Source organism: Thrips palmi, unplaced genomic scaffold, assembly GCF_012932325.1.
Source record: "Thrips palmi isolate BJ-2018 unplaced genomic scaffold, TpBJ-2018v1 HiC_scaffold_5, whole genome shotgun sequence".
Lineage (NCBI taxonomy): Eukaryota > Metazoa > Arthropoda > Insecta > Thysanoptera > Thripidae > Thrips > Thrips palmi.
The window spans coordinates 6,768,192-6,780,684 of NW_023144632.1; the positions used below are offsets into that span (position 1 = coordinate 6,768,192).

Consider the following 12,493-nt stretch of genomic DNA (forward strand, 5'->3'; position numbering starts at 1 on the left):
GGCGACGGGAAGGGAGAGAGGAAGAAGGCAGCATCAGCCAAGCCGTGAAAATTAGGGGAGTGGATCGAACGCGCGGATAGAAAAATATTTTCGATACTTTTGTCGTGCCCTTCAAATACTTTTTTCTGACCCGCGGGGGGCCAGCATTTTCCTAACCATTGGTCCTAATTATTGACAGACCCTTGCCCGTCTATGCACGGCGCGGCCCGGCCATCCGCTGACCCGGGCTCGGCGTATACCTGGCACACGCGGCAGGCTACTTCCCCCACCCCTCCCCGCTGCTTCCCCGGCGCGGACGCACCGTTTTCGGAACCCATGGGTCTGAATCTTCCCCGGCGCGCGGAAGCAGAAGTGCCACCCAATGGGTCTCACTTTTGTCGACCCGTGCTTGGAAAGTGTGCTGCCAGACCCATGGGTCCGAGAATTGTTCGTCTTCTTTTTTACAGTGCAGCGCCTCTTTGCAGAGCCACTCTAGGCCGCGGCCTTGCCCCGAGTGCCACGGGCCGTGGCAGGGCACTCGTCCGCTTGCAGCACGTGTCCGCCGCGTGATCAAAGCCTCGCTGCACTGCCTGCAAGAGTGGGCTGTCATTTGAACAGAGCCCCGCTGCGCCGCACCGCGGCTTGCGGCCGCAGGTCGAGGCCGGGCGAACAGGGCGGTGCGTGTGGGAGTGTGGGCCGCGCGGTGGCGGTGCGTGGCGGTGCATGGCGGTGTTCGGGGTGCGCTGCCACACTGCCACGGCGTTGCGGCGCGTTGCGGCGCGTTGCGGTGCGCGAGCTGAGCCAGACTGAACGGTCCGCAGGGACAAAGCGACAAAGGTCGCACAGTCCTTTGTGGCGCGTCGGAACTGCACCGAGCCTGTCCGCCTGCCACGCAGCCCTACCTCGCCCTGCTCGCCCTACCTCGCCCTGCTCGCCCTACCTCGCGCTGCCAGGGGAGAGACACTCCACGGCGGAAATTTGGCGGGAAACATCGCCATGGACTTCCGGGTCGTCACTCCCGTTTGATTTGGTAGAGAGGAGAGTCGCCGTGGTGGCTCGGGGAGCTGTCTTGTGAGTGTGTGTGTGTGTGTGTGTGTGTGTGTGTGTGCGTCTGTGTGTGAAAGAGAGCAAAAAGGGGGTGAGACGCCGCGAACACTTCAATTGATGAGTTGCTGTTTTCATCTGGGTCACTACTTATATTTCACTGGGGGGGGCGATATGCTGCTTTGTCCTGAATGTGGCGTGCTTACACTGTAATACACCTCTCGAGACTGAAAAGCGGCGCCAAGGGTGGTGTCGCGCGGGGGAGGGAGGGGGGCGAGAACTCGGCAGAATGCGATGTGAAGTGACCTGAGTCGCGCCTCGGCGTGGCACTGCTTGCCGCTGCTTGCCGCTGCATCGTGTTGTTCTCATCACGCTAATGCTCATCCCTATGTATTATGACGGCAGCTTCCGCAGCCTCTGGCGCCCCGCCCCTCCACGCCCCGCCCCGCCCCGCCCCACCCCACTGCCGGCAGCCTCGAAGGCGGCCTTGAGTGGCCTTTCCCATTTCCCGTGCCCTGCCAGGCCCTGCCAGGCCCTGCCAGGCCCTGCCTTCGCACCTCGGCGAGCACCTGGCCCCGCCAGCGAAGTCAGATAAAGGAGGGGTGAACAGACGCGATTTGCCGTTGGTGAAACCATGATGAAAAAGGCGTTTTTAATATGTGGATGATTCGTACTCCCAGAAGCAGTGAAATAGTGGGCCCCCTGGAGGGTCGAGGCCGTTGGAACCGTGTGATTGCCTCAGCCCACCCAGTGCGTGCGTCGACTGTTCCGCTGGCGCGCACCGATTTTCGTTTTCCGTGCTCGAACGAGCAAAACAACACCCCGCAGCCTCCGAACTGTTCCTCTGGTTTCCTTTGATCGCAACAACGCAACCGCACCACTGCTGGAGCAGAATGCCATCTACGTGAACGAACAAGGGCGCCAAATAAAACCTATCAAACAAACATTACACAACTTAGTAATCAGCATTGCATAGAACTCGGCTGTGCTGCCTATTTTCTGCTTCCACAAACATCGCTTTTGTCCGACAAATCTGGCGACTTCTCCTTTTTTCCTCTCTACCTTCGTAGTATTATGTTTCCTCGCTCTCGGCAAGCACGGAACTCATTGAAACCCAACAACCCCTGCCTGCGTGGCTGCGTGCTCGGCGCGGCCCTCGTGGCGGCCGTGGTGTTGGCCACACTGCGGGACAAGCAGGGCGGCCAGGCCGTGTATAATGCACGGCGCCCCAATGAAAAACGCGGGTAAATAATGCACGCGCGGGGAGGGGTTGGTACTCACTAGAAGCACGAACAGGTTGGCCTGTCCGGCGCGAAGCTGGTGCGAAGCAGCTGGCGCGGTGGTGGGGGCTGCGCCGGGCTGCGCCTCGTTGCGCACTGCGTCGTGCGTGTCAGCACTGATCAGGCACATGACACACCGCGAGGCGGTAGGTTAGGTTGTGTGAGGTTAGGTTAGGTGAGGTTTGGTGAGGTTAGGTTAGTTAGGTTAGGTTAGGGTACGTTGGTGAGATTAGGTTAGTTTGGGTTGGGTTGTGGTCGGTTAGGTCAGGTTCGGTTAGGGTGCTCCGTGTCTTTACGCTTCCGGTTGCGCTGCGGCAGTGGGGCAGCAGCTTCGTCCCTTTTCGAGATTCAGACAGTAGGGCCTTGCTTTTCTGTGCAAGGGTTGCTTCGATTCATGTTGCCATGACTGTTTTGGCGTTTTTTTTAATATTTCAGAAACATTACAATATGTACAACTGCGTGAAAGGCGCTTATCGAAACGTCCGGGAACGAAACTTAGACAAGAAAATGACCGCTGTGTTGGTGGTCATTGTGTACAGTAGGTATCCTCCCCATCTAACTCACTCACACTGACTTGCACACTCTGGCACTCACTCACATACTCACACACACATACAAAATTATGAATATACAAAATGCTACTGTTTCGGAACTTCTGAACATTCACGCCGAGGAGAATCTGTCCAGGACTTCCATCACGTGTTTGTACTCGAGCTCCAGGATGTCGATGGCGAACAGGTGGTCCATGTGGTTGAACTTGGGCCAGGGCACCCGGTAGTAGTCCACCACGTTGGGCAGCATCCGCGCTATCCGCTGCACGTCCTGCAACACGGGCCGCTCGTCAAACCACCACACCGCTTTGGTCCTCTAGCGAAATCCAAAATAAACATATCCGGATTAAGATTCGAGCAGAAAATTTGTCATAACCGAGCACGTCTATGATTCATTTTCGTTTCGCTCGCGGATGTGGCCTTACTTCAACTGAGTCCAGCCAGTCGTTGTCTCCGACGGAGATGGCGACCGGGAAGTCCACCATGCTGATGTTGTAGGCCGGCGGGCTGGGCTGGCCGTACCTGGCCATGTTGCGCTTGGCGCCGTGGTCGTACTGCCGGAAGTCGCCCGACGTGAAGCTCTGCACGTAGTGCAGCAGGGTGCGCGTCGACCCGCCCGAGGGAAAGTGCCCCAGGATGGCCGGGAACGTCGTCTGCAAAAAAAAAGAAGGTGGAAAAGTCTGTTTATTTGATGTCTTTGTCCGAAAAAATAAAGAAAGCAAAATAAATAACAAGCGGGAAGTTGACTACTAGAACGTATAAGCTGATAACTAGGTTCCACAGAATCCAGAATCTCGCGTCCCAGTTTTAGAATCGGGACGCAGCAGCCGACAGGGAGTAGCGCTGGCTGCTAGCAACAGGTGGCGATACTCCGCATGCGAGGAGCACTCCGGGCAAGGGGTATGTCCGACTGACCACGTTGAGCTGCTCCGGGTCGAAGCCGAGCAGCATGAAGGCGGCGTGCTTGCAGAGGCGCTGCGTGAGCACGGCCTCCTCGCGGCACAGCTGCTTCAGGGACTCGTTGAGGGGCAGCGTGGGCCGCAGCCCGTGCACCCCCAGCATGGCCGTCAGGGTCTGCAACAGTGAGGCAAGAGCATTGTTTGGCCGGAGTAACATGCCGGTGCGGTCGACGCCATGCCAAGCCTCCACGGACACTCCCCGGACACTCACGCTGACGGTGGGCGCGAGCGCGGCGAAGCCCTTGAGGATGGGGCTGTGCGCGTGCTGCAGGAAGACGGTCGGCGCCAGGGCGATGTGCACGGACACCAGGCGGTTGTACTCGGGCCGCAGCGCCCCCATCACCATCATCATGGTGTTCCCCATCGAGTGGCCCACCACGGGGACGCGCTCCTGCTCCGTGGCCGTCGTCACGTAGTCCAGGATGGCGGGCACATCGAACTCGCCCATCTCGTGCCAGCTGCAAGTGGACAGCGTTACGCGGGGAAGGAGAGGTGGTGCGGGAGGTGGACTTTTAGTGGATTACCTGAACTGCCAGTACTTGTCGTCGGTCGAGGGGATCTCGACGTGGCCCATGGAGTACCTGTTGCCGCGCGGGTTGCCTATCCACACGTCGTAGCCAGCGTCGGCCAGGATGTACCCTGCGGAGGGAGAGGCACACGGTGAGCGAGACACATGCGGTCGGCCTGGTTGCCACCCTCAAACCCCAAGGCGGCGTACTCACCCAGCCCCTTCTTGGGCCCCATGATGAGCCAGACAGCCGACGAGCAGAACAGCCCCGGCAGCAGCAACACGGCGCGCCCATTCCGCTGCCCGGCCGCCCCTGCGCAGAGGCAAGTCCAGAAACACCGCGACACAAAGACAAGGGCCCGAGCGGAGGGCGTACAAAACTTTAAGAGGGCAGGAGGTTGGACTAACTTCGGTAGGTCGGACAAAAAGAGGTCGCACAAACGATATACTCCGCAAAGGCACTAGAGTCCTAAAAAGGCACTAGCCCCACTCCCTACCTCGCTTGATGCCGGTGCTGCTCGAGGCCCTCCTCGTGGACCGCAGCGCCTTCCTCAGCGAACGGACCCGGTTGCTGTTGATGTCATCACTGTCCTGCCAGCAGCGAGGAAATTAGCTCAAAGAGAGTGCGCCGCTCATCGCCAGCGGGCGAGAGCGCCGCCGATACCCCGCGCCTCCAAGGAGCACGTAGCGGCACGGGGTATCGCCAGCGCAGCTCCTTTCCCACCGATCTGGTCGGCGTCCTTACGGAGTGCTTGCCGCGGCGGCCGTGGGGGATGCGGTGCAGCGTGAGCACGTAGCCGTCCTCCGTCATGACCACGTGGTTCTCCACCGGGTAGCCGTACTTCTTCAGGAGCTTCGGCTGCAAGCACAAGACAATATAAAGGACGAGGCCGAGTTCAGGCAGTCACTGCGTCCAATACCAGGCGGGGAATCGTTCTCCCTCAACGGGTGGGTGGGTTGTCTTTGGACCTTCTTTTAGTTTGCCTTTGTGTGCGATTTCCCGCCTCAGTTTGCTAGCAGTATTGCCGAAAATTTGGTCAAAACGATGACAAATGAGTAGAAATCACACACAATGAGCCGTCCCTGAGACATCCGCACAGCGCGTGGCCTCCAGGACGGGGTTGTTGCGGCCCGTCCCCGAGAGAGAAAAGCAAAGGGCACCTCGCGGCCATCAAGCCCCACGACGGGCAGGGCCGGGCCGGCCGGGCGGGGTCACCCCGTGACACCTTGATGGCACCTTGGCCTGCTAAAGGGAAGTGCCCTTCTTCCTTGCGTGCTGTCGGTCCGACCCGTTTGCCAGCCCAGCAGCCCAGCAGGTGGCTCCTCTAAGGGTGATAAATTCTGGCAGCACGCCGACACGCACGCAAAGGGGGAAAGGAGGGGGGGGGGGCGTCCAGACAGTGCGGCCCGAATTTCCCTGGCCGTGCCGGCCGTGCAGGACCTACCACGGACAGCGACGCGTCCTCCAGGACGTCGGGCGGCGTGGTGGCGTGTGGCGGCGGCGGCGTCGGCGGTGGAGGCGTTGTCGACGTCGTCGTCGTCATCGTCGTCGCCGCCGTCGCGTTGCTGCTGGAGGCCGGCGTGGGGCTGGGTCCGAGGGCGGTGGTGGCCGCGGCGGGGGCCACGATGGTGAAGGGGGCGGTGGCGCTCGACAGCTGGCATAGCAGCAGCAGCAGCGCCGGCAGCAGCATCGGCACCCAGGACACCTCGCTCTCCATCATCCTGTCCACGAAACACAACAAGTCACGCCGGCGGTCCTCGACGAGCGCGCTAGAGAGAGTGCGATCAGCTTGGCTTTTCGGACAAACACTCAGCGTGGCGTTCATACAGACTCATTTCTTTCACCACTCTAAAACGGTCGAAGTCAGCCCCTACCGGATGCCGAAGCTGCATTCCCGGATTGAGCGATCCTCGGGGATGGTTCGGTCCACTCAATGGCGGCGATGCCTCAAAATGGAGCACCGCGGCGACGGCGGCGACCTGCCGGGCTGCCAGGCTGTGCCGGTAGCAGCGGGGCGCCGTTTCGGGCTGCGGTCTGCGGTTCGCCGCAGAGGCCACGAGTCACGTCTGCCTCTGCCCTCCACTTTTGATTTCGTCCTGGGCCTGCTTGGCCTGCTTGGCCTGCTTGGCCTGCTTGGCCTGCTTGGCCTGCTTGGCCTGCTTGGCCTGCTTGGCCTGCTTGGCCTGCTTGGCCTGCTTGGCCTGCTTGGCCTGCTTGGCCTTGGACCCGGACGGCCCGACACGAGAACACCCTCCGAACGGCATGCACCACGCCGCTGGCTCAATCCTTGGCAAAGCATTGGGGACGCACTGTAAGCCAGAAGGCCAGCTCAGGCGGACAGAGCGAGTCTGCTCACACTTCGGTCTGCGATCGATCCAGTTGGATTCGGGTCCCATTTGAGGACGATAGCGCCCAAAACGTGACACGAGTTTGTTTCCACCCAAACTGGTCTCCTGGCCCACTACCGTGCGACGTTTGAGCAGCCGGCGAGAATCAGGGCCAAATGTCGAAGTACGTGCGGCCCAGCGTGTCCGGCGTCGCGACGCGTCGGGGGCGTCGCCTTCCGAGAACGGGCGCCGTGCCGAGCAGTGCCGTGGTGCATTACGGCGCACGGCAGCCAATCAGGGGCGGGGCCGGGCGGCAATAAAAGCTAATTTAGGAGACGACCGAACTCGGACCGGGCGTGGCGTGGCGTGGCGTGGCGCGGAGAGGCGCGGAGAGGCGCGCCGCGGCCCGGAGTGCCGTAGGTCCCGTCCGGGTGTCGATGACCTATATATCTTGGCCGGCCGTGCCGCGCCGTGCAGCGCCGTGCCCTGCTGTGTCTTGCCGTGCCGCGGGACAGGAATTCGAGACGAGATGAGCTCCAGAAGGGCGGAGGGGGAATTTCCAGGGATCCAGACGAATAAAGCTGGAGAAATCTAGACAGTTCACACTTGGATATTGGTTCGAGTTCGGTCTCGGCGCGCCGCCGTCAGCGCTGCCGCTTCCCACCTTACGCAGTGCGAAAGTGATTCCCGTAGTTTTCTTTCATGATTCTAGATATCCGCTCGTTGTCAAAATGTCCACGCTCGAGATCAGCATCACGGCTGTCAGGACAGAAAATCTCGCTCGAGAGCTGACTTTAGCTCATGTTAAAAAGTGAAGCACTGACAAAAAGTTTAAAGCTGCATTGTTGAAAATTCTTCTGGAATTTCCAGAAGATTTGTATTTTGCACATAGGTGTCAAATTTGGACCCCACTTTCGTGTCACACTACGTGGGAAGATCGGTTCGAAATTTGCAGATCTTGGTCAGTTAGCACGTTCTCCGGACACGATTATCAAGACTTTTCAAAACAATGGTGGCCCTGCTGTATTTATTCATTTTCGTAGACGGATTGGCGTTTCACTGATTTTTTGGAGAAAGAGCGCGACAGCCGTGAAAAAACGAAAAGCCAACCACGGCTGACTTTGCACCAACCAAAAGAATGCAATGATGGATCGCAGACACTTTCATTTGGTGCTTCTGTACAGAGCCAATTGCAAACGGTGCATTTAATTTTACGCATAAAAGCACATTGTTATGAGTAAAATTCCACACTAGTAGATCAGAATCTTTCCTAACTAACGCAAGCAAGGAAGTCCAAACGAATTCAGTGTGCAGTACACGTGTAACCTTCCGCACGGCGTCTTTCCCACAGAAGTGTCACTGAGATGCAGGTCGCTGGAAGAGGGGAGGGGGAGCCTGCGGAAGGCAGAGCAGGCAGTCATCTGGGCTGTAGGCAAAGCGGTGCAAAGCGGACAGAGCGGCCGGCCGGTGTGACTCCAGTAAGGGAGGAGTTAGTTCCGCCTCGTTCTCTGGCCCGCCAGCAGGCCTGTCGGGCTGGCCTGTCGGGCTGGCGCGGCGGGCCGGCCTGCCGGGGAACGGATCCGTGACGTCACCAGCCCGATTGAACGGTATTGTGTCGTCTGGCGTCCGGTCAGCTGGCCGGAGAGCAGGGCGTTGCCGGCGAGCCATGCCGGCGGGGCGAAGCGCGAAGCGCCAGGCCGGCCGAGGCGGATTCCGTGCCAGTACGCCAGCCGGCACACCAGCGCGTCGCGCGACCCAAACAAAGCAGACAAAGGAGTGGGGGCTCCCGGCGCCCTCTCCACGCGTCCCCGCCGCGCCGCCACGCGACGCCGGCATCGTGCCGAAACCAGTGTGTGCTATTAACGTTATTCGGAACGGGTTCTCGCGCGCCCCGCAACCGCTGCACTGGCTGCAACTGCTCGCGTACACATCCCGAACAGACGACAGCCTTCGGGCGACTTCGGGTACCTTCGGGTTCTGCAGTGCCATTGCTCCGCGTCCTGTCTGACCTAAAACTTGGCGTTCATGACGTGCTGCTGCCGTGACGCTGCGGATGTGCAGCAGTGCACCAGCTGGCGGTGGCAGTCGCGGACGCCCGGGGCGGCGCAGCGCAGTCCGCCAGGTGTCTCTCCGGCCGACTCAGACGGCCAACAAAGTGCGCGCAAAGGCCGATGATGCAGGCTGCCACTGCCATGTCCGTCATTAGCGCGGCGAGGCCCTGAAGAAATGGCCAGTCCGTCACCTTTGCACGCCTCTGCAGCGCTCTGCGGCGCTCTGCGGCGCCCCGACGCCTTTCCGGTTTCTGGGCCGCGTCCTTGCCGCTCATTCTCTCGATCCCTCACTCACTCCCTGATCGATGACTGGGCGACACAGTGCTAGAGCGCCAGACCGGCAGCCTCAACCTCTGCCCCTCGCTCTGCCCGCCGCCGCCTCGCCGCTTTGCCCCGCGGCGCGACCCAGCAGCGGCCGGCAGGCAGCAGGGATGCACAGTCAGCGGCCCGCGGGGGGCGGCATGACTTGAATGGGGCTGCGCCGGCCGTGTCATGGTCCCACGGACCGCGCTTCGAACGGGGAATCCATCTGAGTTCCATTGCCTACGGAGCTTCAAACGTCACCCAGGACCCAGTCCAACCTGCGGTTCTGGCGCCGCGATTCGTCAGAGCCGAAGGCAGAGGCAGAAGGGACGCCTGCTGTCGTCGCTCCGTCTCGCTCGCACTTGAGAGGCGTGTCATCGGAGTGCGAGTGAGACAGAGCGACAGAACGCCGTTCCAAATCAGTCCGGGGCGCGTGTTTGCCGCGGCCCGGCGTGTTTGTTTCCGGGCCGGACAAACACAACGGCGAAACAAGGTTTCTTTTTTGGCGTTTCGGCGCGGCCGCCTCGGCTTGGCTTGGCTTGGCTTGGCTTGGCGTGCGGCATTCCGCGAGGCCAAGGCGGCTTCCTCGTCGTCCGGAGTGTCCGCCGGGCCGCCGGGCCGCCATGACGAGATCGGGGCCTCGGCGTCGAGGCCTCGGCGTCCAAGCCTCGCATCCGAATGAGGCTCCTCGTGAGAAAGCGAGGCGGCGCCGCGCTCGGCGGTACCATGGCGGTACCATGGCGGTACCATAGCGGTACCATGGCGGTACCATGGCGGTACCATGGCGGTACCATGGCGGTACCATGGCGGTACCATGGCGGTACCATGGCGGTACCGTGGCGGTACCATGGCGGTACCATGGCGGTACCATGGCGGTACCATGGCGGTACCATGGCGGTACCATGGCGGTACCATGGCGGTACCATGGCGGTACCATGGCGGTACCATGGCGGTACCATGGCGGTACCATGGCGGTACCATGGCGGTACCATGGCGGTACCATGGCGGTACCATGGCGGTACTCCACCCGGTACGCACTCGGCGGTACTGCACGCGTAAACACGGGGTTCAATGAGCGGTGAAAGTGCGGCACTGTGCGTCCAGACCAATGACGCCAGGGCATCGCCGGGCATCGCGGCGTTTGGGAGGCTGCGGTGGGCCAGCCGGCCAGCCAGCCAGTCGGCCAGCCAGTCGGCCAGCCAGCCAGGCCGGGCTCCTCGAGGTCAGGGTCAGCCCAGGCGAGCCTGGGCGAGCCCAGTGTCAGGGTGGAGGCTGCTTGCGTTCGCTCACCTCAGTGCCTCAGACTGACGAGGAGCGCACTACAATGCATGCAAGTGTGACTTTCACTTAGCACATGCGAGGACGCGCATGTTACTTTGGTTTTGGATCAAATATTACGAGAAGAACGAGCAGCACAGACCAAACCCAGGCACGTTATCAGATTGTTTACCATGGTAATCATCGTCATCAACGTCTCACTCACTGGTGTTTTGGATATCAGGCAGCTACAAAGGAATGTCGTGAATAGGCACGCTGGTGAGTTCCTCTTCGATCGTGGTAGGCAATGCAGCCATGGCCTAACACACACTGACGCAACAACAATGTAGCTTGCACTTCACGCTATTGAGGTCAACACCTCCACAGATTATTTTGACGGGGCTGGGGTGTGCCCTGGGCAGGGATCGCACTGAACTGCTGCCACTACCGACTCGTGCGCACTGTTTCGGCAAGAATCGGCAGACTGCCTGCCCTGCGAATACTGCACTGAGCACTGCAAATAGCGCGCTCCGCCGTGGCGCGCCAGTCCGTTTGCCATGCCACTCGACTCATTTCACGGCCATTTGACACACTCCGGAAGACAGCCGAAAAATAGGCAGAAAGTGCTTACGCTGAGACATGAGTGGTGAGTCACCCGGAGGACCCGGCGGGGCGGGGCGAAGCCAGGTGAGGCGAGGCGGGGCGGGGCGGGGCGGCGACCGACCGGACTGCAGGAATGCCGGCTGCAGGGGCCTCAGGGGCCGCGGCGGCGCGCAGCAGCCAGAGTCAAGTTCAAGTTCACCGCGGCCCGGCCGCACCAAGTTTCCTTCAAGCCCGCGCGTGCACAAGACGCGCGCTGGCTGGGCGGTGCCCTGGCGGTGCCCTGGCGGTGCCCTGGCGGTGCCGCTCCGCCCGGACTCCGAGGGGCCGTCGTCGCCGAGGTGGTGCAGAGTCCTCGGCAGGCGCAGTTAGCTCGCAGGGCTGCTTTTTGGCGGCGCGGTGCAGCGAGGCGCGATCGCGGTCGTCGGCAGCGTTCGCGGCATCCGCGGCGTCGTGCGCTGGGGGCGCTGGGGGCGTCCGCACGTTGACGGAGACGGGTCGGCACTGGGCGCGCGGCGCGCGCTCCCGGCCACGCCGAGCCGCCACGCCGAGCCGCCACGCCGAGCCGCCACGCCGCGACCTGCCCCGTAGTATGTTGGGCCCTACCGGGAGGCACCGGCAGGCCGGCGGCAGGCCGCCGGGTACCGGGAGGGGGGAGGAAGCTTGCGGGCCGACAGGGCCGAGCCGGCCGGCGCAGCAGGACATCCATGGCATGGCATGGGCCACGTGGGCCGAGGGACGGGCGGGCCGACGGGCTGTCCAGGCCGCGCCACCCCCCGTGATGCCGCCGACCCGCCGACGCGGAGGTGTCAAAGGGGCGGTCAGGGAGGACACTGCTTGTGGTGGCGTGGCACCTCCACCAGAAGCACCTCTAAATCCCGGCACAGTAATGGAGTCAACTACTCGGCCGTCCATTTGCAAAACAAATTTCATGCGCGCCGCTCCCGACATGTCAATCTAGCGTGGCCACGTGCAGTGGACCAGCGCTGTGTGCGGTCGGTGGAGTCTCGGACGGACCGTCCGACCAGGGAGGGTGCCGAGCCACTGCGGTGAACCTTATCCAGCCCTATGTATGACAGGCCAGTGCGTTCCGCCTTCCCTGAGACCGCCACCGCGGACCGTCTTTGTCACGTTTGTTTCCCGTGCCTTGCCTGCAAGCCGTGCCCGGCGGTGCCCGCCCGCAACGTGCTGTGCAGTGTGTGCAACGCGACAGTTCTCACCCGGCAGGCCCGGCAGGCTCACAGCATCCCGACCGGTGGCCCGCGGCGGCAGGCAGGCAGGGCAGGGAGCACGGCGGGCTGCCGCGACACGGGGAAACTATTTCGACAAAATCACATGCGGCAAGCAATTAGTTCCCCCGGCGGGTCCACGCGCAGCACTCTGCGCTGTCGACACAGTTTTAGTGTCCCCCGAAAAAGGTCATGGCGGCCACAAAGGATACTTACAGTGACGGGGTTGAACGGCGCGGTGGCCGCCCAGCCGAGCCCAGCGGTGTTTGACGGGCCATTGGCGGCCATTGGCGGCGCCCTGCGAAGAACGTAGTGGCCCTGCAAGCCTTCGACGGGCCAAGGACGCGCGCGGTCCGCTGGCAGCTTCGCCTACCAGTCCGCGACGATTCGAAAAGTCCCACGAT

General features: G+C 61.7%; 1 protein-coding gene across 2 annotated transcripts; it reads right to left on the reverse strand.

Annotated features, from left to right (window-relative positions):
* Positions 1-2,717: 2,717 nt before the first annotated feature.
* On the reverse strand, positions 2,718-10,973 carry LOC117650487 (lipase 3-like). 2 transcript variants are annotated; one of them, XM_034393947.1, is made up of 10 exons: positions 10,892-10,973; positions 5,767-6,043; positions 5,067-5,180; positions 4,819-4,912; positions 4,536-4,634; positions 4,338-4,452; positions 4,025-4,271; positions 3,770-3,928; positions 3,280-3,507; positions 2,718-3,125 (listed from the first exon to the last, which is right to left on the reverse strand). In XM_034393947.1, exons 2-10 carry the CDS (start codon positions 6,040-6,042, stop codon positions 2,967-2,969), a joined length of 1,491 nt encoding a protein of 496 aa, XP_034249838.1. In that variant the 5' UTR covers position 6,043; positions 10,892-10,973; the 3' UTR covers positions 2,718-2,966. The 2 variants fall into 2 exon arrangements, with proteins under 2 accessions (XP_034249838.1, XP_034249837.1); XM_034393946.1 differs by lacking the exon at positions 10,892-10,973 and adding an exon at positions 10,487-10,748.
* Positions 10,974-12,493: the final 1,520 nt, after the last annotated feature.

Excerpts from the sequence above, each read along its gene's own strand:
- LOC117650487 (XM_034393947.1), bottom strand. The coding sequence starts at position 6,042 with ATGATGGAGAGCGAGGTGTCCTGGGTGCCGATGCTGCTGCCGGCGCTG. Across the intron at positions 4,272-4,337 it reads GACAAGTACTGGCAGTTCAG|CTGGCACGAGATGGGCGAGT; the intron begins GTAATCCACTAA and ends GTCCACTTGCAG. Across the intron at positions 3,508-3,769 it reads ACCCGGAGCAGCTCAACGTG|ACGACGTTCCCGGCCATCCT; the intron begins GTCAGTCGGACA and ends TTTTTTTTGCAG.